We start from the raw sequence: 25,450 nt of genomic DNA, 5'->3' as shown, positions 1-25,450 counted from the left end.
CTGCAACAATCTGAACTGATGAAAATAACTACAAGTCTTTCAAAATTTGGTGGGGGGGGGGGGAAGGATGTAGTGAAACATCTGAATTCTTCATAATGAGGTCACAAATTAAGTCTATTGTCAGGGCTTGCCTTACAATCATATTTTATAAGGGCTGGAAAGTGGCAACAATTCCTATTATTTTTCTGATGAGAGAACAAATAAGAACTCAGTTTGAACGTGGAGAACAACTATATTGTAACTACAAAATAAGAACCAGAGCAGTTCCTTAATTATCCAAACTGGAAAAACAAGAACATATATATTCTAATATGAACAATGAGGTCCTGTATATACCTAGAATGGGTGAGTTAACTAGTAATGCCATTCTCAAATAAAATGACAATGCTTTTTCATTAAAAAGAAATCTTTATTGTAATTCTCAGACTAGTGTGCAAAAATACGTTTTTTTTCTGGCATGGTTACAAAAAGAACGCAGGTTAAGTTTGCAGTCATATGAATGTGTAGTTGTTGTCAGAGACTTTACATGAAGCAAATATACAAATAGTTACCATTTCTCTCTATGGTATGTACAGGAGAATATTATATTCTTGCCATGATATTTAGCACTTTGTAGAGAATGGCTACTTATTGTAAGCATCAACATTCATTATTTTATTTAAGTTAAATCTGGAAGCATTTTAAAATAATCTTGATGTATAAAATTTTCAGATTCATAAGAATAATTAAGTAGTTTTCTACGCAGTCTTTAAGGCACGTATTTCTAACCATATTTCATTTTGGTCCAACACAGCAAATTATTTGTTTCTGACATTGATTATCCAGGTATACGAGAGACGGGTTTCTTATAAATATCCTTATCATGTCTATAGACCTCAGCAACATGTATTGTACTCACTGTATGTATTGGAACGTTACGTTCTGGCAGTAATTGTTTAATAGGTGCACTATCGCTTGTGTTGAACTTGGGCTGACAGTCATTTTCTCTGCAACACGCAGAAGCTGCGATGTCCCTAGTCCATTCTTGGTGGAATCTGCAAGTAAGAAGGCGAAAGTTAGCTGGGTTTTACTTGCTTTAGCAGAGTCAGAATTTTCAATTCCATTTTATTTGCACATCAAACATTTACCAAACAATCTGTGCTGTGGTACATGGACTGCTTGCTCTAGCATTAAAACAGTGGGCAGTGATGGGGCAAATAATTGTCTCTCAGCTGAAGCTGGGAGAGTTGCATAATTGTGAAGGAGGCACAGCTTGAAAACAACTGTTACCTGCCGCTGTAACGGGGGTTGGGGGGCGGACATCTCTTTTTGAATTTTGTTGCAGTTTTCTTAACTGCCCTACTGACAAATCATGGTAGTTGCCTACACTATGGGATTGATTCTCAGGTACCTTCAAGTCCCTTTACACTGTTCTGGAAACATGAAGCAGCCTTAAAATGGGCATAAATTACAGTTACACTCACTCATTGGCCCTTTCCTCTCTGGCTAAAAGTCTTTCCGGTGTAGTAATTCATGATGTCTGAATGTGCCTGGAGTGCCATTATAGCCAGTGGCAACAGCGATGAATGAAATTCAACATGCCCATGAACTCGGGAATTAATCCTCATGTCATGCCCAGCGTGGATGCAGTTATACTGGTGCAAAGGTGCCGTACACTGGTATAGTTTAGTCTCCTTCCCATACGGGAATAAGCTATCCTGGTATCAGCACTGTTTTACTGGTATAACTGTACCTACACGGAGGGGGCAGGGTTGTACAACTTTCACAGGCAGACAAGCCGTAAGGCCCTCTCTCTGCTTGCACACTAATACACGCACAGGAGTCCCCTTGTGGCTATTCAGTAGCAGCCATGAAAGGGTTAATGCTGCCCGTATCAGCTCCGGCTAGGACACCTGCTTGGATACCTGCTCATGGGCTGAGGAGGAGACTGCCCTGGGGCACAGCAGCTGTCCCTGCTCCACTAACCTCTAGCTCCACCCCCTTCCAGATGGAGATAATGCAGAAGGGCTTTTAGGAAGCTTGTGGCTAGGAATGGTGCCAAGGAGATAGCATCCCCCCCGTCTATGCAGGCAGTGGGAGTCGAACCGCCATAGGTAGGGCCCTACCAAATTCACAGCTGTGAAAAATGCATTGTGGACCCTGAAATCTGATCTCCTCCATGAAATCTGGCTATTGTAGGGGAGACCAGATTTCACAGAGTTGGGCAGCTGGAGAGAGTTGACTGCTGTCCGAGAATCCAGCTCGGAAGGCAGCGCTGCCGCCAGCAGCAGCGCAGAAGTGAGGGCAGCACGGTATGGCATTGCCACCCTTACTTCTGCGCTGCTGCTGGCAGTGGCACTGCCTTCAGAGCAGGGCGCCTGACAAGCTGCTGCCCTCCGGCCACCCCGCTCTGAAGGCAGCAGCACAGAAATAAGGGGGGCAATACCATGACCCCCCTACAATAGCCTTGCCACACCTCCCACCCCCACGACACAGTTTTGGGTTGGGACCCCCCCCAGTTACAATACTGTGAAATTTCAGATTTAAATATCTGAAACCATGAAATTTATGATTTTTAAAATCCTATGACTGTGAAATTGACCAAAATGGACTGTGAATTTGGTAGGGCCCTAGCAATAGGGTTCCCTTAGCACATGAGCAGACCAAACCTTCTTGCCCCGCCTCTGCATGGATTCCCTTATGCCAGAGGGCTAACTACCCCTTGTAAATTCCACCTCCCCCCACACCCTTGAAAGGCAGGAGTTATTTTTCACCCTATTTATTTTTCAAAACCATGCATAGGGAAATGACAAAAAGGTTCTGCTTATTGACATGAAAGATCCCATCCTGATTTTCAAGCAGAAGTGACTTTCCTTCACCTCATTTAAACCAGGGCAAGCACTTCAGAAAATCTTTCTGAAGCATATCAGAGTTGGAGCCGTGGCTCTGAAAGCACCGCCACCCTTCCGCTGAGTTAAGTTTGTGTATCGAGAGAGGAAATAAGCGTTCCACTGGCAGGAAGTATGGCTGGGGTGTGGAGATTACTTACCCATGCAAGAACGAAGTGCTACAAAAATACAAGATTCAAATGCTGATACTGCATGCTGATGCAGAGCATAACATTGTAAAGACTTTCTAATCAAGTGCTAGAAATGCCCATGAAAAAAAACCAGTTACTGGCAGCATCACAATTGGGCACCATATGTTGCCAAGGACAAATGCTTTTTTTAGTGCCAGCAGCTCCACTCAATGCTCTTGAGGTGATAGGAAGTAGTTATAAGGGAAAACAATCTCATCAAAACAGCAAGTACAGAGGAGGAGAAGGAGAAAGTTTCTTCTTTCTCCCTCTGGCCTAACAGAGTTTGGGATGGGTGAAGAGGAGAGGAACTCTGTAAAATATACCTGTGTCTGCAAGTTGTTGCATGGAGTGCAGAATGCTTACATTTGCAAGACCTGTCAAGGGACCAGGTTAACATTGCAGCAAAGAGCTTTCAAAACAAGCTATTTTTGGCCTTTGTGCATTTAATGTAGAGCTTACTTTTGCAGCGGATCCCATTGTGAAGCTATTCTATAAAGCTTTGTGTGTGGGGATTTAGTAGCTGCAGCCTGCCTCCCATGGAGGTCGTGGGAGCTGCACCACTAAAGCCCTGTGATTTTAAAAAATTTCCCTGAAGACTGTAGTTAGATCATCACTGTGCACCACCTGGTTATTCTACAGGAACAACACCTGAGCCCATTTCACTCAGTAGCAAACTCCCATTGACTTCAGCCAGACTGGGAATTGGCCTTCGATGATTATGTAGTCATTCTCCACCAGGAGATGCTTTGGGTGGAAAAGTGGAGTGCAACCAAATATCGGAGCATTAGCTGCTGCCTCTCTAGGGGTGTCCTACTAATGTTAAAAATGTACAAATGCACATGTCCTGAAGGAAAACACTCATAGTGTGTTGGACTAAATCCTGCAGTCCTTGCAAAAGTCAGTGGGATCAGTGAAGTCAGTGGGCATTTTGCCTGAGTAAGGACTGAGCAGAGGTGGCAGGACTGGGCCCAGCGTTAACAAGAGCTACAGGCATGTGCATCGGGTGGAGACTGATTCCTGTGAATTTATACTGATCTATGAAACATGAGTTTCACTTTGTACTTTTGTTCACTGGTGCTCCCTCCATTGTGTGCAAGCAGCATAACATGGGTGACCCCCTTTTGTACGTCAACAGTCCTTCATTCCAGACTCCAGCTGGAATATTCCAAATTCTTTTCGGGTATGTCTACACTGCAATGAGACACCAGTGCGGCCTGTGCCAGCTGACTCGGGCTTGTGGGGCTCACGCTAAGGGACTGTTCAATTGCAGTGTAGATGCTCTGGCTCGGCCCAAGCTCTGGGACCCTCCCACCTCGCAGGGTCCTAGAGCTCAAGCACGAATGTCTACACCACAATTAAACAGCCCCTCAGCCTGAACCCTGCAAGCGCGAGTCAGCTGGCATGGCCCAGCCATAGGTTTTTAATTGCAACATAGATATACTCTTAGTGAGTGATTTGGGCTCATAACACCTGCTCATCTTAGCGCTTACTTGAAAATAACACCAAACACGGTAACACTGGATACTGATATTCTCACATGGCCATGTTTGACTTTAAATTTGGAAAGGACAGATGCCGAGGGTTCATTTGCCTGGGTTTTTTGTTGTTGTTGCTGATGTTTGCATTCTCTTCTCAAATCTATTTCTAGTAGAATATAAAATAAACAGGCAGCACATGCTACAGCTCCTGAACAATATTAGAAAAAACAAGATTATACAGTCCACGGGGCTGGTGTAATGGGGGGGGGGGGAATGGAGATATAGACACGGCCTATACCAGTAGAAACGAGTAATATACAGAACCGTGCCTCAATGGCTGTTAGATGAATTGAATGAATTCTCCTTTGTGAGAGTTGAGAATTGTTCCTAGCTGCAGGGGATGAGAAAGCTAATAGGACCTCCTTGCAATGAGAGAACTCCAGCACAGTGGGACATCATAAGTACATTTTGTATTTCCTGTCTGTTGTTGGCAACGGAATGATTTCTAATGGGAGTGGATGGAATTTTCTCTTGTTTTATGTCAGGTGACTTTGCATTGATAATAATGGAGCCATTACGAAAACAATAATGGAACCTTTTCTGAAATACAAATACACACACACACAGCATTAGTTGCAACAGTATATTAAGGCAAGGAAGAAAATTAATATAATTTAGCAAATATATATCTAGCACTTTTCACATGGCGAGTGCTTTACCATTGTTACAAGGTAGGGGATGTTATCTTCTCCCTTTTACAGCTGGAAAACTGAGGCAGGAAGTGGGAGTGAGTTGCCCACGATCACAGAGGGCATCATTGCCAAAGCCATAACGAGAACTCTGAAGACCCTGATTCCTAGGTCCATGTTCAAACCCGGACTAGCCCATGCGTCTCTCTGAAGGCATAGCCATATTGGGGGATGGAAATGGAGAGGGGACAAGAATAGTATATATTTTGGGGCATTCCCAGATTTGAGCTACAAATCACATACCCCTTTGCCCAGTCGTCCCAAGACCGTGATTGGATTGGATACGATTGATTTGAAGTGCCCCATTTGGGGGCCATACTGTGGGATTTAACCACTGACCCACATTGGGGGTGGAGTGGTGCAGAACTATATCACCCCAATGGGGGAAACACTGGCTGGGATGCTGCAGCCTACTTCCCCCAATGTTCCTGGCCAAGTCTATAGGATGGTAATGGAGAAAAGAGCGGACATAGGTCTGCCTCCTCCTTTTTGTGATCATTTGGGGCAAGAAAGCCATCCCCGCACTCCCCAGACTGCTATTGTCTGTAGATCTTGCACCCACTTTGGTTCCTCGCCCTGCCCACCTGTGCAAGGGCCTGAGACGAGCTGTTCTTGGCTTCAATACTAAAACTCTCATGGCTAAATCCTGCTGTGGCTGGTTCAGTGAGGGGGGTGGTATTCATCCAGCTCTAGACTCTAGGATGTCTAGATCCACAGTAATATGCATAATATTAACCTGCATACCATTAAGGGGGCATCACTACCCTACCTCTCTACTGGAGCTTAAATTCTCAGCTGCCAATTTCCTCTTTCTCTTAGCATCAGTGGATCTGAATCAACATCTGCTGCACGGAAGCAGCTTTCACTGGCTTCAAGGGGTGTACTGAGCACATGTAGCAGTTGCAGAAGGAGGGCCATAGATTTTTTAAATGACAATGAAGCCCAGTTAAGTTACACACCAAGCTCTAAGAGGTCATTTTAATTGGGCAAGTATCCTTGACTTTTTAAAAGAAATGTTCAGCCCAGTATCATGTGTCACAGTTTCAGAGTAACTGCACCAGTGTTCCCCCTCCATGGTCACCCACTTAAAGGTTTCCAGCTCTCAGATGTCATCTCTCCTGAGGGAAGACCTGCATCTCACTCCTTTCCAACCAGGGTTTTTAAGGCTCCACAGCTCCCTGATCTGCATTGCAATACCTCCAGCAAGGGAACACCTGTGCTTTGCTTTCTCTCCAAGGGCTATGGCAGTGTATTGCCAGCAGTTACAAGTTACCACACAGCTTCTCCTAAGCAAACACATTTATTGCTAAGGTAAAAGCATTACAGAGAAAGTATATAAAGACAATAAAAGAACCTACACACATATTAGAAAGCTTACCAGAGGTCACCCCCAACTCCAACATGGGGTTCTGGTAGGGGTCAGTCCTTCAAACCCCACAAGTGGGTTTTCCCTGTTCTTACACGTTCATATCAGTTTTTAAAATCAGGAACCAGATTGAAGGCCCCGAGTCAGTTTAAGCACGGGCTTAAAAGACCTTTCTTTGTCTGTTGGTCTCTGAAGAGTCCAGTTTGAACCAGAATATGTGAGCCTTCCCAGGAGGCGGTGTGATAGGTTGTCACCCCTGGGGTGCAGTCTGGGACTGGGGTACCACTGAACCCCCTGACCCACCAGTCTGGGCTCTCTCTCACACTGTACTGCTGTGACAAGCTGCAGAGCCCTCCAGCCTGCACTTTCACCAGCATACATACAGGTAGGGACACACCCAGCTGCAGTTACATGCAGGCTCTCTGACCAGCCACTGCATAGGAAGGCTACAGCTAAGGCAACTCCCAGCTCCTTAGGCACACACCCCCTCTGGAGTATAAACCCAAAATTATACCATCTTGCACTGCACGTGGAACTATACAGCGTAAGCTCATAAAATTCACCCCTTCCCTCAATGCGGAGAGGAATATGTAACAGCCTTTGCCCCTGAGTTATGATTTCCACACACTTCACTCCAACTCACTGGTTTAGATAAAGCAAAAACAAGTTTATTAACTACAAAAGATAGACTGTGAGTGATTATAAGTGATAGCAAACAGGTCAAAGCAGATTACCTAGCAAATAAACAAGAAACACAAACTAAGCGTAATATACTAAATAGATTGGATATGAATAGCAGACCCATCCTAAGAGATGATACAAGCAGACTGCAGATTCTTAAGGGGCAAGCTGCACTTGCTTTACAGCTTGGAATCCCCAGGTGTTTCATTCACAGGCTAGGAATCCCTTTAGCCTGGGTCTAGCACTTCCCCCAGTTCAGTCTTTGTTCCTCAGGTGTTTCCAGGAACCTTCTTGTGAGGGGAGTGAAGAACACCAGGTGATGTCACTCCCTGCCTTATATAGCCTTTGCTTATGGAGGGAACCCTTTGTTCACACAGCTTGGTTCCCAGACCAGTCTGTGGAAAAATACAGACATCCCAAGATGGAGTCTAGAGACATGTGGTCTCATCACATGTCCTTGTAGATTCATAGCAGCCATTACTTGGAGGCTGTCTGTAGCATTCATAGGAAGGCTCCCTAGGTGGGAGATAAGCTTCTCCTAAGGCCTATTGTTTTTCCTAATGGCCCATTGCCCTGACTAGGCCCTTTCCCACCCACTATCTAGACTGAAAGCATCTTGTCTAGTGGGTGCTACCCGGGTGTAACTATATTTGAAATACAGATACATAGTCAATATTCATAACTTCCGATACAAAAATGATACATGCATATAAATAGGACAATCATAGTCAGCAAATCATAACTTTTCCAATGACATCTCATGTGACGTATCTTGCATAAAATACATCATAATTATGTCATAATCAAATCATAATAATATCACTGTGAAGAATATGTGGTGCAGTATCACAGGCAGTACCTCACTCAAGATGTTACAACCCGAGTGATTTGCCTTAACCATCTCCTACTGTTTTTACTTCCTGGAGGTGCTGTGGTAGCTCTCTCCCTGGGAAGTGCATACCATCCCTGGTCTACAATGATACATAAACTATTCTTATACTTAATACAATATGGTCTCCCATAGATATCGCAGGAAATTGCCCTGTCACATCACATATTTACATAACTTTCCTGGGCCAGGCCTACACTATAAACTTACATCGATATAACTATGTAGCTCAGGGGTATGAAAAGTCCATCCAGTGCAGACACCATTATGTTGACAGGAGGGCTTCTCCTGTTGATGTAGCTACTGCCTCTCGCGGAGGTGGATTAACTACGCCGATGGGAGAAGCTCTTCCATTGGCATATTTGTGTCTTCACTAAAGCACCACAGCGGCACAGCTGCACCCCTGCAATGTGTTAAGTGTGGACCTACCCTGAGTTACAGGCAGTGGTATCAAACTAGTCATGTGCTACTTGTAACCATTTCACTGCACACTCCCTGTAATACAATATTAAGCACATGAGGTGACACCATCACTTGTTTTGTTTTATTAGCATTGCATCCAATTGTGCATCTCCTCACACAGCCATGTGTGATGGCCTCCCTGTCACTTAAGTACTGCCTCGCAACTAGACAAGAGAGGATAGCTGTGGGCGGACATGTAATTTGCATGTACATGATCCAGTGGTCCCAGCATTGTGCAAATGGCATCTAGCGGCTGCATCACCCTCTCAAAGTGACAACGGATCTGCAGGACCAAACCCTTTGAATTGACATTTATGCCTTAATAAAAGTGAAATATGGCCAAGTTCTGAGTGCTATGGGAAGCATAACTTGGAACATCCGAAGAAGTGGGCTGTAGTCCACGAAAGCTTATGCTCTAATAAATTTGTTAGTCTCTAAGGTGCCACAAGTGCTCCTGTTCTTTTTTTGCAACATCCTGACTTTCATAGATTCTAAGACCAGAAGGGACCATTGTGATAATCTAGTCTGATCTCTTGTAGAACACAGGCCATAGAACTTCCTCAAAATAATTCCTAGAGATCTTTTAGAAAGACATCCAATCTTGATTTAAAAATTGTCCATAATGGAGAATCCACCATGACACTTGGTAAAGTGTTCCAATGGTTAATTACTCTCACTGTTAAAAATTTACACCTTATTTCCAGTCTGAATTTGTCTAGCTCCAACTTCCAGCTATTAGATCATGTTGTACTTTTCTCTGCTAGATTGAAAACCCATTAATAAATATTTGTTCTCCATGTAGCTACTTACAGACTGTAATCAAGTCACCCCTTAACCTTTTCTTTGTTAAGCTAAATAGATTGAGCTCCTTCAGTTTATCCTTACAAGGCATGTTCTCTAGTCCTTTATTCAGTCTCAGCATTCTTCTATGAACCCTCTCCACCAATTTATCAACATCCTTCTTGTATTGTGGGGACCAGAACTGGACACAGGATTCCAGCAGCAGTCACACTAGTGCCAAATAAAGACGTAAAATAACCTCTCCACTCCTACTCAAAATTCCCCTGTTTATATATCCCAGGATCGCATCAGCTCTTTTGGTCACAGCGTCACACTACGAACTCATGTTCAGCTGATTATCCACCATGACCCCCAAATCTTTTTCAGACTCACTGCTTCCCAGGATACAGTTGCCCATCCTGTAAGTATGGCCTAGATTCTTTGTTCCCAGAGGTATATATTTACATTTAGCCATAAATTACACCCAGTTTGCTTGTAGCCAATTTACCATGCTATCCACACCTCTCTGACTCAGTGACCTGTCCTGTTGATTATTTACCACTCCCCCAATTTTTGTGTCATTTGCACACTTTATCCGTGATGATTTTATCTTTTCTTCCAGGTCATTGATAAAATTGTTAAATAGCATAGGCCCAAGAACTGATCCCTGCGGGACTCCACTAGAAATACACTGTTTGATGGTGACGCCCTGTTTACAGTTACATTATGAGACAGTTTGTAATCCATTTAATATGTGCCATGTTAACTTTAGATGGTTCTAGGTTTTTTTTTAAATCAAAATGTTGTGCAGTACCAAGTCAAAAGCCTTAGAGAAGTCCAAGTATATTACACCAACACGATTACCTTTTTCAAGCAAACTTGCAATCTCAGAAAAATAATCAAGTTAGTTTGACTGGATCTGTTTTCCATATACCTATCTAGATTTGCATTAATTACATTATCCTTCTTTAATCCTTTATTGAGTCCCATATCAGCCGCTTCATTATCTTGCCCAGGATCAATGTCAGGCTGATGGATCTATAATTACCCAGGTCATCCCATTTATCCTTTTTAAAAATTGGCCCATTCGTTTTCTTTCAAAACTTCCCCAGTGTTCCAAGACTTATTGAAAATCAGCATTAACAGTCTAGGAAGCTCATCAGCCAGTTCTTTTAAGACTCTTGGATGCAGGTTATCTGAACCTGCTGATTTAAAAAATGTCTTACTTTAGTAGCTTCTTTTTATTGTCCTCCAGAGATACTAATGGAATAGAAAAAGAATGTTATCACAATATGATGACATTATATCATCTACTTTTTCCCAAATACAGAACTGAAATATTTATTGAACACTTCTTTCTTTTCAGCATTATTATTGATAATTCTGCCTTTTCCACCTAGTAATGGATCAATATAATTGTCAGCATTCTTTTTATTCCTAATTTTTTTTAACCCCTCCTTATTGTCCTTAACTCTGTTGGCTATAGATTTCTCCTGGTGTCCCTTGGCTTCCCTTATCACATTTCTACAGTTCCTTTCTACTGATTTATATTCATTAGTATCAAATTACCCTTTCTTCTATTTGTTATATTTTTTATTTTAATTTTTTTATAGTTGCCTTTACTTCCCCTATAAACCAGTTCGCTTTTTTAACAAGTATAGCCTTCTTCCTCAATTGCGGGATTGTGGCTTTCTGGACATCTAGTAAGATATTCTTAAATGATTCCCAATTATCATTCACATTTTTCTGATTAAATTCTTCCCCCCAGCTGATTTGGCTCATAATTGTTTTCAGCTTTTGTGGGTGTAAAATCGCCAATGTATTATCTGAATGCAAAACAGCGCCCAGACAAGCCTGTTCGTGTGGAAAAACACTGGAGATTTTTTTTGTATTTTCAGATAACGGGGGGAAAGAGCTAGACTCCTTCAGACTCCCCCAAATAAGCCACCCTTGAACTCACCATGGAGAGACATTTCAGACCAAATGATCTAAAAGCAGAGCCTGAGAAGAGGGGCCCGATTCTGCACCCGCACAAAGGTCTGCATTCTCAGGTGAGCTGAGGTAGGGAGGGCAGAGGTGGCAGTAGGACCCCTTTCTGCTCACCCAATCTTGGGGGCAACTGGAGGCCGGTTCAGCTCCTGCAGAACTTAGAGCAGCAGCGTTGAGGCCATGCCCCAATACCCAATATACCACCTATGTGGCGGGTGCAGGACAAGGGGGTGACACTAAGCCAGGTAGGCTGACTTTACACATCCAGAGGCTTCCTTTATATTAGAGGAATCCCGAGCTGTCCCTTTAGAGCAGCATACAGGGGATTTAGCTCGGGGCAAGGATCTGGCTCTAATTCAATGGAAACTGGAGCAGACCCTTAGAATGCAATTGCCCTTTCAGCCATACCTGTGGCAACACTACACTTATCCTGTAAGCAAGGGCATGTAGTAATGAAAACCCAGACACCGTGTTAACTCCAGCAGCACTTCCTGGCATTGCGGGAATCTCCTCAGGGCAGATTGGCCTTCAAGGATCTCTTGCAGTCTGGTGGTAAATTGCTACTAACTGTACAGCATTTTGCCCCATTTGATTTTTCCATCAATGGACCTTCCATCTCGATAGCTTTCTGCTGTTGAGCTTTTAGCCTCATTTTGTGTCTTTTGTTATCCTCTGCTTATTTTTTTCCCTGCTACCAAAACTTTAGATCAGCTTAGCTCCCCGCACTGGAAGAAAGACCTTCCCTTCTCTCACTGGAGTAAATCTGCAGCACCATACTTCCTGCTTCTGTAAAAATCTCTCAGCCATGCTGCCCTTTGCCTTAGCATTCTGTCCTCTGGCTTTCTAATTTCCTGGCCTAAATATGTGCCTTTCCTCCAACCCTTTACACAAGACACAGGGCAGTAGAGAACCTGGCCCTTTACAGACTCCGTATTTTAGTGGAAGAGAGAGCATAGCTGGGATTTCTGCGCGGACAAATGTTGGGAGCTCATGTCACTGATTTTGCGTCATCACTTATACACATTTGCCTCAAATTCCCAAGCACATCTTGTTTTTCTCCACTCATTTCTCTTGGACATTTTTTATTGGATATTCCTTATCTGCTTTTTGCTTACGACCCTGATAATGCGTACTGGCTGACACCCTGTAGTTGGAAAGGACCCAGGACCGAATTTCACGATCTTTCAGAGACAAGCACTAAAAATAACTTCTGTGGGTGTACAGCAATCTGTGGCCCAGATGCAGAGATTTTGGCTTGGTAATATGTACCAGCTGCATAGGAGGACTTTCAAGTGTAGTCACAGACATGGGTTTTTCCATTTCACTTGACACACTCCAGCAGTCAGTTCAGCTAACTGGTGACAACAGTACATCTGAAAACAAGCAAGAGAGCTGTAAAAAAGAATCCACCTCAAACTCCAAACACTCCACATTTCCTGGTTTGAGTTTTTGGGTTGTTGTCAATGTTTCTACACAAATGCAGCATTTCCTCCAAAAATGTTCATGTTAGAAAAAGAAAAAAAAAACATCATGTTTAAATGCAGCTCCTTGGGAGGCATTGCTGAAGTGGGTGGACTGGATTTTGTTACAAGACACTTCTCCAGGTGGGCTGATTAGCTGAGCCTCACTCCAAAGGGTGAGCAGAAGCAACCTGGGCTTGTCTGCTCAAACCTGAAGGAGAGAGACAGCAGATATGTTTCTTAAAGGTGATAGAAGGCAATTGGTCTGCTGTGATCTTCAAAAAATCCCTGAAGAGGGGAGAAAGCAGGCCACCTGTCCTCACCAGCCAAAGCCACAGCTCTTTCCTTGTCAAGGAAGGGGCTATTCCGGGGGATAAAATGAGGGGACGTGTGCTGAGACTGAGGGCTATGGAGGCTTCCTGTAGTTTGGTTATTTCATACCATAATCTGGATGTTAATGCAAACTGAATTCCCACCTAGTGCAGGCTTTCCTACTTCTAACTGTATCTGTTTTTCCAGTGGTAGGGCTAATGGATGGCACACTCCTGGTTTGGTGGTAGCAAGGCATGCGCAGCAGAGTGTTCTGAGTTTACTGGATATTTTCATATGCACAGGGAGGATGGTTTACTGTGTACCCTAGCTACTGTAGCGAGTTTCCTATCGTAGTGCCACGTTATGCAAGTTCATTAGTTGATTCTTCTTGAAATCCCTAGAAGAATGGCTGGAATCACTGAAAAGGGGTGAAGGAGAGTGTTGTTTCAGTTTGGCAATCACAAATGAGCCAAGGAAACTTCTCCCTGTTCCTACAGTCTGTGAATCCAAGGCCAAAATAATTTGCCTTGTCCCAGCTCTAGTTTTTATTCAGCTGAACAGCATCTGGAATTCACTGCTCCTTTATAGGTGGCCCTACAGCTATGCTTGGGTGGAGGGAAGTGGTTTCATTTTTCCTTTTGGTTCCCATTACTTTAATATGATCTCTCACTGACACTCACTTTAATCTCTCAGATATCTTTGCACCTTGCAGTGGAGACTGCCAGCTTTTATTAAACTTCCCTTTGCTAATATTCAGGCTTGTGCCTGTCCATGTGTGGTGTGTAGCTTGCATGGCTCACCTGCAGAGTCATACTTTTCTAGCATCTGTTAAACAGCCAGCAGGGATCCTGGCTGTGGATGAAGGGGGAATGTTGGTCTAAGGGTGTTATCTCCCCTGGGCTGTTATTCTGGAGTAAGGTAGAGTGTGAATTTAAAGTGGAATATCTATTCCAGAATAACACCATGAGTGGAGACTAATTCTGGAACCGATCTTCTGGTCAATTTCACTGTGCAGACAACCCCTAACTACCTCTGCTACTGCCCTTGCATCAGAGGTGCACACACCTTTTGCTGTTTGTAGGGGCATCTCTCCTCTCTTTGAACTGGGCTCCTCCTGTACTGATGACCTTGTACTCCTCACTGTAGGTGCAGTTGAGGTTCACTCACATTGCTTTGGGCTGTGTGCATGGCCCAGGGCCACACTCCTTCTCCCATGTCTTCATCCAAGGTAAAATATCCCAACTCCCTTTTCACTGTGCTCCCTGTTATACACCATTAACCACACACTCTCTCCTTCCTCCATCCCCTACCATCAAATCCTGAGAAAACAAACGTTTCATTCCCTTCTTATGTGGCACATCCTCCCTGTAAGTGGCTGTAAATTATTCAGACACTAGTCAGTCATCGGAATATTACAAGAGACTGGTCATGTTGCCAACATATGGAGCTTAGAGGCACGTGGCTTTATTAAAATAAGTATTAGTAACCACCACACTGTTGTTTTCTTTCAAATAGCAGCTGGATGGCACAGATGGCAATTGCTAACATGCACCTCACATTGACTCACATGCTGATCTCACGTACGTATGTGCATCTCTCCCATCACTTCCGTGTGTCTTGTTCACGTGTATCCAAGGTCAGAATGTGGTTCCTTCCATGTACAGCGGTCACCATTAAAGGCAACAGCTGCCAACCCACACTACACAGTGGTCACACTGATTTCCTATTCTAAGCATAGGTGAAAATTGTGGGATCACTCTGACAAAAGCTTGATGCTGACTTGCTTAAAGTTATTTCATGAGCCATAAAAAAATGTCTGTTCTGTCAAATAGCAATGTGGGGTTTTCTTCTTTTTTTTCTTAAACTATTTTTGTTCCCAGATCTAAAAATAGAACAAACAATCTTTCAAAGAAATTTCAACAAAGACAGAAAAAACTGTACTGCACCATTGTCCAGTAAGAATGCTTTTGATAGTCAGAAATAGGCTAAAGATATATTCAAGAGGCAGGGGAGATGTCTTAAAGAAGGTGCTTTCTATCTCCCAGATACTTTAGTTGTTTGCAGTGTTCTTGGACCCATGTTGGTCCCACTGTTTGGAGAGATAAGGTGAGCGAGGTAACATGTTTTGTTGGTGAGAGAGACACCAACAGAAGTTGGTCCAATAAAACATGTTACCTCAGCCTTGTCTCTCAAAGGCTATGTCTACACTGGAATAAAAGACCCATGGCACAGCTGTGGCTGGCCCACCTCAGCTGTCTCAGGCTGCAGGGCTAAAACTAGCTGTGTAGATGTTTGAGCTTAGTCTGAAGCCCAGGCTCTGGGACACTTGCCTGAGTCCAAAAGTCTACACAGCAATTTTGCAGCCTGAGCCCTGAGTCAGCTGACCTGGGCCAGCCCGTGGTGTTTAACTGCTATGTAGATATACCCTATGATACTTTAAGTATCATGCAAAGGAGCAACTGCTGTGATAGAATTGACTTTCTTTGGAGAAAAGAATTCCTATCATAAAACTTGTATAAATCTCCAAGGCTCCACTACTCTTCCCTCAGATAAGCACATGCCTCATCTCTCAGCTTCTCTGGTTAAGTTACGAGAGGGAACCACTTCCCTTTTTTTATCTCACATAAAAAAACCACACACAAACATGCTGGAGGAGGGGTGGAAATTCATGCAACTTGTGATCCATTGAGGGTCTATGTGTTGTATGGCTTGGTCATTATCAAGAGCAGGGAAAACCCAAACAACGACCCATGTTTTTTAAGCATAATTCCTCACTGGAAACAATGGGAAATTCTGATTTACAATCAAAGGCCAGATCTTGCCAAGAAGAGGATGTTTTCTCAGGGAATAAAGTCAATTACTTCAATGATCCCAAAAAGCTAATAGTGACTTTGGTTGGATTTGCTGTCACTTTGTCCCTGAGCTTAGCAATTTCCTGCACTTAGGCTTGAATGCCCATGGCAACTGATGCACTGGCAGGAAATACCCCAAAATGAAAGCTGCCCAAGTGTATATTTGCATTATAAACAGAAAGGAAACAATGGGGAAAGCTAGTACCTCATTTGGGGTCTTTAATGTTCACCCATCCTATAATACATCAGCCAGCTTCTGTTTGCACTTACCTAGCCATCCTTTGATACTGCCTGGCTGTTAACAGTAAGCTGTGGTTAGGATGTGACTCTGTCTAATCCATTATACAACAAATAAACCTTCAAAGTGACACATAAAGCTGGCATATCATTTGTCATATTCAAGGTTCATTTGCCACATAATGCATTAGACAATTCCCACATCTCCTCCACTGCACACAGATCCATTTACTAGCATTAAACTGTAGAAATCTATAGCTTTAATAACGTTTTATGGAACGGAGAATATAAATGTACCACGGTAAGTACTTATACAAAAGTTTGTTTGGTTTGCATTGTTAAAAGGTCATGCTCAGTGTCCATAACTGCCCAAACTCCGTCAAATGCTTTCCAGTTCCATTTAGAAGAAACAGCCTTTCTGAACATGAGTGGTCATTTGCAACAACCAGACTTTTAGCTCAAACCTGGAGATTTTGATACAGTTGAAATCTGGTTGATTTTTTGTTATATCTGAATAACTAGTCCACACATGCTGAATGCACATTGTCTCTGCATCAGTGAAATAAAGTGGAAACTTGATTATCTGAATCCTGATTAACCAGCACTCTGTCATCCAAAGGTAGGATACATCTGCCAGTTTTTGTTTTCAGCACATTAAGTTTACTATGTGGAAAGGTTGCAGAGTTCCCAGCTCTTTGTTTTCTTCTGCAAAGTTTATAAACTCTCCACTTTCTTAATGAACTAACAAACATTTTCAGACCTTATAAAAGCTGTTTATTTGAACCTTTGCATGTCCAGTTTACTTGTATATTCCCTGTTACATTCAGTTAAGGAAGGAGGTGCAGTATTTTGTAAATAGAATGAAAGATTTTTCTCCACAGAGTGACTTAGATAAGAATTTCTAAGGTGCTGGTAGCTCTAATGGAGCAATAACCTTTATATTTAGGAACTGCTGGATTATACATTTTATTTTAAACAGTCTAAAAGCAGATTGTGTTTTTACCCTGTGTTGACACTCCAGCACACGTCGCTGTTCAAAATTACAAATTAGTTCTTAATTCTTTTGAAGAGCTGGTTTAAGAGCATAGTCACCATTATAATTAGCTTTAGAAGTCTTTCTAAACCCCACCAAATCTAAAAATTGATTAAACAGCCATCAGACTTTTGTTTAAATGCACCACTTAAAAATAATTTCTAGCTGTGGAATGGAAGGTGTTTTATAAGCTGTATAAAATTGCTTTCTACAGGTAACCATTACAAATCATAGATATTGCTGTAAGCAAAGTCTGTAAAGTGAGCAGTGAATTAACAGTAAGCAGGAACTGTAATATACTGTATATTGCATATTAGTGCTAAGCGATAGCAAAAGGGCAGTTCAGTGAAATGAGACAGAGAATTATGTGGGTGGCACTAGTGAAACTGAGATTAGAATCTGACACATGGTATTATCATTTTCCTTCACGTGTCTCTGCTCTTTAGTTTATACCAGTAAAATCAGTACAACACATCTGGACAAATTCAGAGGTGAGTTTAAGTTTAAATTGTAAATTACACTATCCCTCAGTCCCCTCAGCCTGTGTGGTCGACCTTGTGACAGTCTGTATGGTCCCTTAGACATATGGGGTGAAATCCTTGCCTCAATGACGTCAATGGCAAAACTTCCATTGACTTCAATGTGGCCAGGATTTCACTCACAATTATTGACAGTGTTTGTACTGCAGTAGCCCCCAGAGGATCAGGGCCCCGCTGTGCTAAGCACACGTACAATAAAAAGATATTCCCTGCCCCAAAGAGCTTGCACCATTATTTAGGGACAGGTTGTGACATTGCAGATGCACACTGAGGGTATTCTATTGGCTCTATTGACTTGTGGTATTAATGCAGTCTGGCCCTCAGATTGACACCCACTAAACAACATGTAGCTTTGACTCCTCCCCTGCCCCGCCAGAAACCATTTAATGCTGCCCAGAGACGCACACATCGGCCGGGAATACTGACTGTCTGGGCCAGGGCCGGCTCCAGCATTTCTGCCGCCCCAAGCAAAAAAAAAAAAAAAAAGCCGCGATTGGCGGCGGCAATTGGGAAAAAAAAAAAGCCGCGATGGGCGGTGGCAGTTCGGCTGTAGGTCCTTCGCTCCTAGAGGGAGTGAGAGACCTGCCGCCCCCGAATTGCCGCAGGTGCCACCCCTCTCCCTTGGCCGCCCCAAGCACCTGCTTGTTAAGCTGGTGCCTGGAGCCGGCCCTGAGGAGAGCATGCCACGTACAGTGGTTGACGGCGTCTCCTCTGGCCCAAAGCCCAGGAAGCCATAAGGTACACAATTTGCCCTGGTTTAACTAAAGGTATGTTTTTTAAACCAATGGCGTTGAACTAGTGCCAAGCCCTGTATGGACAGGCTTATACCAGTTTCCAACTGGTTATATCGACTGAGCTTGTGCCTGGAAAGGTACGGATGTAGGCTCAAGCCAGCTTTAAACCAATAAGTGCATCCACACAGGCCTCAGCACCAGTTTCACAAAATGGGCTTAAATACACACCTTTAATTAACGTGGTGCAGTGTTGTGTATAGACCAGGCTTAACACAACAGCGTTAGGCTATAACCTAACTCGGCTATAAGGGCTCAAGGTCATGCTGGTTTTCAAACTTTCTCAACATCTTGTCTTTGTGACATTATTCATTCCCACAGAAAACAACCAATAACATGAAACCTTTAGGTCTTGACCCTGCAAGGTGTCAAGCACCCTCAGCTCCCACTGATTATAATGCAAGCGGAGGGCGTGCAGCACCCTCCCAGCATGCACAGCACCTCGGAGGCGTGCCCAGCGTCTTGCAGGATGGAGCACACACAGCTTGGAACACAAACCGCAAACACCATGAACTCAGACCAGCTTGCCATGTTTGGCTACAGATTGGTGTTACCTGTAACCAGACAATACACTTACAACGTTTTTTTTTCTTCTGAGACAACTTTTCACTAATCCTCCTTCTTCTCCAGTCTACTCAGGCAAACACATTCAGAAACATAGCGTATTGCATTTTAATCATCTCACCTGCAGAAGCCTTCATTGTCATATGCCAGGTTAGTCCCATCATCAAATACTGGTTTATTCCTGAAGGGTTTATTATTGTTGTTATTTCTGCCTTTAAAACCAAAATAAGCAGCTTGCATGTTTTCCAGTTCTTCACTTCTGAGCTGGTACCACAGTTGCATATCCCTGTAAATACAGCTCGGTTAAAATCTACAGTCAGGGCAGACATTTGTACAGTAGTTTAGTGCCTATGATTTAGGAACACATGAGCTTAAAATCATCTCTCCTGAGGAAAGCTCTAAAGCACATGCTTAACTTTAAGTATGCACCTATAACCAGACGCAAGTATATGCCTTCCTGAAGAGGGACGCTTTCTTCAACTGCGGCTCAAGATAGGATAAATCTTATGCTTGAAAATTTAACCCAAAGTTTTGTACTTACTGTAAAAAACCATACGATTCTGGGCAATCCCTTATGGAACACTTAGGATGGTTCAAAGAAACCTGTAGAAAGGTTATTATTTTTATTCAAATCTATAGATTTTTAGAATCATTTTGATTTAATCCCTATTAAATTCCAGAGGACGTTCCCATGAGGAATGTAGTGCTTCCTAGGCCTGTTCAGTTTGGATGTGACAGCAACCCATCCTTTCCCTCCTTGGTCCGTTAGATATTTCCCTAAAGTTTAACTTCTAATAAAAGCCACATAGGGTAGGATCCTATGTCCCTTCACAGACAAATGCTCATTGACATCAAAGGGAATCCATCCTGTCTACAAACAGCAGGATCTGGCCTTTTAAAAGTATCACTGTTAAAAAATTGTTGGAACCTTATGGAAAAATGAAAACCGTTTTACTCTGAAAAAAAATCTGCAGTACTGTCAATTTCATGCATTCAAACAATAAATTAAACCTCAAAAATCATGATTTTTAAGCTGATTTCATGAGATTAAAACAAACACATTTGGGGCTTGTTTTATTTACCCTCTGGTGTCTGACCCCTTAGGATACCACTCATGTCACATTTTCAAGCTTTTCTCCACAACCACAAGGGTTAGAAATGGACTTATCTTGGTTTTAAAGGAAACCTGAGATTCTTACGACATCACGTGACTCCAGATGCTGGGGCTTTAAGGAAAACACCACATATCACAAGAGTTGTGATAGAATTTTGAGAGTTGGCAATTCTGATTTTGTTTTGCTCGGCCCTTGTTTTTTTCAGGATGCAATCCTGCTCCGACTGAAGAAAATGGGAGTGCTGCCCATTGACTTCAGTGGGAATAGGAGTGTGAGGGAGCTAATTTATCACTAAGGATGCTAGGATTTTCTGGGATCTTTGGCCTTTATTTCCTCTCCCCCACCAACCCCCAACCTCACTGTACTAACTTGTATTCCCTCTGAGCATCCTAGCGGCCACTCTCTCCAGGACGTGTCATTGCCACTCCAAGCTCAGAGAGAGAGAGAGGTTTCTATCATGTGTCACCAGCTGCTCTCCCCACTATGGGGCTAAGCCACACAATTTACCCAGTGTTCCCAGCACCCTCCAGCCACTGGAGTAGAGGATAAGCTCAGGACCTGAACCAAGAGCCCCCTTGTGGCAGCACAACAGAATGTCATTGGACCAGCCTGAATTCAGTTTTCACACATTTTTGGTTATATGGGTTAAAAACAGTCAAATGCAGGAGAGTAGCTAGACGTATGGCTGGGGGAAAGGGATGGCTATGGGGGAGTAGGTAGGCAATGGATGGAGAGGTGGTGGCAACAAACAGAGGATCCAAGAAAAGGGAATCATCTTATATTGTGATGATGTAGCTAGAGTTCATCGAAAATTTTCCAGTTAAATGTTTTTCCATCAGAAAATGCCCATTTGTTGAAAATGAAACATTCCACGGGAACATGTCGATTATGACAAAAATGTGTTTGGAAAAAAACTGAAAACAAGCGTTTTGATAACGTCAAATTTCTCACAACAAAAAGTTTTGATGTTTCATTTCAAAAGGACTTTTGGCTTAGAACTTTATTTTATTTCAATATTATAGTATAAAATGATGATATAATACAAAAATGTAAAAAAAAATCAAAATCAAAACCAAAACAAAATACCTTGACTGACCCCAATTATTTTCCCCCCTAAATTTTGTTTAGTGGGAAATTTCAAAAAATTCTTTGCTTTTGTTCTGATTTCAAACAAAACCAAATTTCAACACTGTCGAACTTCCCGCAGAATGGAAATTCCGGTTCCAGCACAGCTCTAGATGTACATGGAGGAGCCTGGAGCCAGAGCTGGCCCCATCATCTTGCCCTTCGCTGGCCTCATCTGCCCCATATTGCTCCTTCTGGGTTTGAATCCAGCAAGGCGAGCAGCAGGAACGGAGGTGGAGACAGTGCAGAGCAGGTACCACAATGGGACTTGGTGGATAGGAAGCTGGGCTCTGGACAGGTGTGAAGGAGTCAGGAGGCATCAGGCCTGAGTACCACTGAAGAGGAATGCAGGTGTGGAAGTAGAATGTACCAGAGAGAAGAAAAGGGGACAGCATCATGATGTCAGCAGTGGCACAGTTGCCAACATGCTCACTATCCTGCATGTAAATCTTTGCTTTTGGCAGAAGGTGAGATATGTAATGAGCTAGAGCTGTATCCTCCCAAGAACAACAGGAAATCAGATAGTGCATAAGGCTCTACTTGATCATTCAAGCACTTTTCACACCCTGGGAGGTAGGAGAAGTGGATTCAAATCTTTGCGTGATTCAGAGGAGGGATTTGAGTGGTGAGTCCCTTAAGCCCAGGTGAGTGCCTTAATCACTAGCCTAGAGTCACTCTCTCTGTCTGTGTAAATACTTAAATATTCTTCAGACCAAAGTGGAACAGCATTAGTAGGGAAGACTGAGACTAGAATAGCCTATAGCCTAGGGGTTAAGATGTTCAGCTAGGGAAATAGGAGTTCAAATCCTTGCTCCAGAGTGAGGCTCCAAAACTGGGTCTCCCATCCCAGGCACGACCCCCAACCACTTGGCTGAAGGCTATAAAGACACAGATACACACACAGTTTGCCAGCCTGAAACAAACTTTTCTGATTTGTGCACAAATTCCAAAGAGTTTCAGAACCAAGCCAAGTATTTTTTCGGTTTGCTGGCCAAGCTGGAAAAGTCAATTATTTGCCCAGCTTGAGTCAGGAAGCAAAGTCCTCTCTCTCATCACCACTCCTGTGCGTCACACCTCGGGTCCCTGTTTTAGGTCAACTTTACAGATGGCGGGCATTTTGGTGGCTGACCCACTGTGAGGTTAATTCTCCCAGCAGATTGTACTAAGAAGTAAAGTTAGAGCAAAGGGACACCAATAGATAGAGAAAAGGAAAGGGAATAATACAGTCCATTCCATCAGAATCCAAGGAGAGGGAGTATGGCCCAGTGGCTAGGACTTGGGTTCCACTCATTCCTCCATCACAACTTCCTGCATGACCCTGGGCAAGTCTCTGTGGCTCAGATCCCCGTCTATAAAATAAGGATACTACTACTTTACAGGGGTGTTGTTAGGATGAATATGTTTTAAAAGATGAGGTGGTTCTCAAATACTATGACTATGGGGGCTGTGTGAGTAAGATACGGGGCTCTTCTCTGATGGGTATCTTTGTCAGTTTCACAAGGCTTTCGTTGTGGAATGAGACGTACCTTTCAGTTCTCCTCCTTTCATTTTTCTTAACACACTTGATGAGACAACAGGTCAAAAAAGCCATAGACATCAGCAGGATGATGGCACAGCTCACAATGGAGGCAATCACTGCTACTTTAAATCCAAAAGCCTCATATTTCGATATGGCTGCAGCAAAGCAAATATAGAAACAGGTTTCCAAAATGAACACCTTATTAAATTTAGCTCTCTCATTTCCATTAAACTGTGCTGAAGTCTACCTGCTTCACACTCTTGCTAATAATAATGCAATGAAAACTTTCACGTTAGTATGCCCTAAGACACTCAGAGACATTTGGCTTCATTTCAAGCTAAGAATGTCTCAAAGGTGGACTATTAAAAAGTCTCTTATTTATAAGTTACTAATTAATTGTTCACAAGTAACTTTGCCAGAGCAATTAATCAAACGCGATGCTGCCAGCATTGCAATAACAAAAAAAGCACAACTTTGTCAGTATCTCAAATGCAAATCATGTACTGGAGGTTTTCTGAAATCAAATTTTAACAAGGACTAGAGCTGTAAAAACAAACGCTGGAAAGGAAAGGAAAGATTTAAATGAGCCCTGCTTAGGGGAACAATAGTTCTGTACAATGATATCTTAGGACTGAGAATGGGACAGATCATGGAAGCAGCAGTAAACGTGCAGGGCTGGACGTTGGGGATGTTGTAGGGGTGAGAAAGAAATTATCCAAAGGAATGAAGAAGCAGGGGTAGGGTATAACAACCTATGCCAGTCCAGTTTGAGCACTGATATTGTCTTGTTAAAGCTACTCCTACTTCTTACGCTACCCTGACTGCAAGGTTTAGAATTGTTTTTGTTGAATTCCATAGATAGCTTTATACTTTTACAATCTTTAAAATGGAATGTTCTAATTTACTTACTATAATGGAAGCCTCCTAAATCAGATGTAAATATGGCTCAATTGAAGCAGGAATTCCAGGTGCATGGCAAAGTTATTCATCTACCTATAATGTTAACGTGAGACAAGGTCCCAAGCTTCAAACTTGAGGTCTATTCTGAATTTCAAACACTCTGAAGTTCACAGGCACTGAGATCCAGAGTTTTGCTTTGGGCCCATTTCTAGTTAAATTATTGTTGTGCGTGTAATAAATAAGAAACAGCACAGAGTGAAAGGCAGCTAATGTTGTTGCCATTCAAGCCCTATTTTTCAATATGATAGCAGCTCCATTCTACTACCCACAGGCAACAGGGTAATTGTACTTTACAAATATCTCCATGTTCTTTGCAGCATGATTCCTCCTGAAAACAACGCAATTAAATAATGCAATATACAGGTACATTCTCATTGCTCATATCTATACATTTTCCTGACAAACAGCAGCACATTTTGCAGCTATAGAGTCAAATTTATCCCTGGTCTAACTCTACTGAGGTCACGGATATTAGACCAGGCACAAATCTGGCTAAAAGTCTTTGCAGTGTAGTAATTCATGATGTCTGAATGTGCCCGGAGTGCCATTATAGCCAGTGGCAATAGTGATGAATGAAATTCAACATGCCCTCTTCTTTCCACAGAACTCTGGAATTAATCCCCATGTCATGCCAAAGCTTCATAGGTTACCCAGGGCAAACAAGGAGAGGGTAACGCAGAAGAGGTGTTGAATAATTCTGGAAGAAGAATCCTTACGTTTGCATGAGGGAACTCCAGCAGTCCACTGTGTACTGTCTCCCTTCCATATGCAGGTTACGAGTCCCTGTCCCACAAGCAGGTGCTGAGCGGAGCACTGGAATGTTATCACCGTTCCGACGGCGGTGCCATCGCCATGAATTATCTGTAGCGTGCCAAGCTGAGGGGGAAAGATTTGGCTACAGTGCCCTGCAGATTTAAAAGAACAGAACAAAACAATGAAATGTTAGGGCCAAATCCCATGTCCGCTGAAGTTAAGGGGAGTTTTAATTTTTACTTTAAGAGGATCATGTTTTCACTCAGTATGAGGAAATGGTCAATAAGCAAACAAACGGAGAGACTTCTTTAAAGGTGAAATTCACCTCTCAGCCGAGCACCAACCAATGGGCTAAGTCTCTTTTAAGCCCTACAGTGCACTGATAGCTGAATGGGATGGACGTAGGTGGTGCATAGACTGTGTTGGCTCCCCATCAAGGGTGAATTTCATTCTAAATCTTTTGTGAGGTTCTCTATTAAGGATGCTACAGTTAAAAATCTATTTTGTACTATATTATGTCGTGCTATCAAATTGCTTGCATTCAAATTTTCTTCTGAGGCCTTACTAGTGTCAATTTTGTTTTATTTGCGTGTCAAGAAAGATCTTAGTACCTCAGAGTTTAATGCTAGAGTCAATTATCTCTGCTTTTTAAAAACATTTCTCTTTAACTCTGTCCTCGGTAGTAACCTCTCCTTCCCCCTCACTTTTCTCCTTGTACTAAAATCTTTAGTTCATATT

At 42.8% G+C, this 25,450-nt stretch overlaps 1 protein-coding gene across 7 annotated transcripts in view; it reads right to left on the bottom strand.

Annotated features, from left to right (window-relative positions):
• Positions 1 to 388: 388 nt before the first annotated feature.
• Positions 389 to 25,450, bottom strand: part of SUSD3 (sushi domain containing 3) — a 49,182-nt gene continuing 24,120 nt past the window's right edge. For 3 of the 7 annotated variants that reach the window (XM_005305433.4, XM_042849779.2, XM_024100311.3), the window contains exons 2-5: positions 24,676 to 24,864; positions 23,007 to 23,154; positions 19,362 to 19,526; positions 389 to 1,034 (exon numbers count right to left, since the gene is read on the bottom strand). In XM_005305433.4, coding sequence (XP_005305490.2) covers positions 818 to 1,034; positions 19,362 to 19,526; positions 23,007 to 23,154; positions 24,676 to 24,864 — 719 coding nt within the window. In that variant the 3' untranslated portion in view covers positions 389 to 817. Of the gene's footprint in view, positions 1,035 to 7,297; positions 10,724 to 11,052; positions 15,107 to 19,361; positions 19,527 to 23,006; positions 23,155 to 24,675; positions 24,865 to 25,450 lie in introns of those variants that run through there. The other 4 variants (XM_008179623.4, XM_065551011.1, XR_006174307.2 and 1 more) reach the window with 3 other exon arrangements.

Source organism: Chrysemys picta, chromosome 7 (assembly GCF_011386835.1).
Source record: "Chrysemys picta bellii isolate R12L10 chromosome 7, ASM1138683v2, whole genome shotgun sequence".
NCBI classification, from domain to species: domain Eukaryota; kingdom Metazoa; phylum Chordata; order Testudines; family Emydidae; genus Chrysemys; species Chrysemys picta.
The sequence above is the reverse complement of the archived record's forward strand: the minus strand, read 5'-3'. Positions and strand labels throughout refer to the sequence as shown.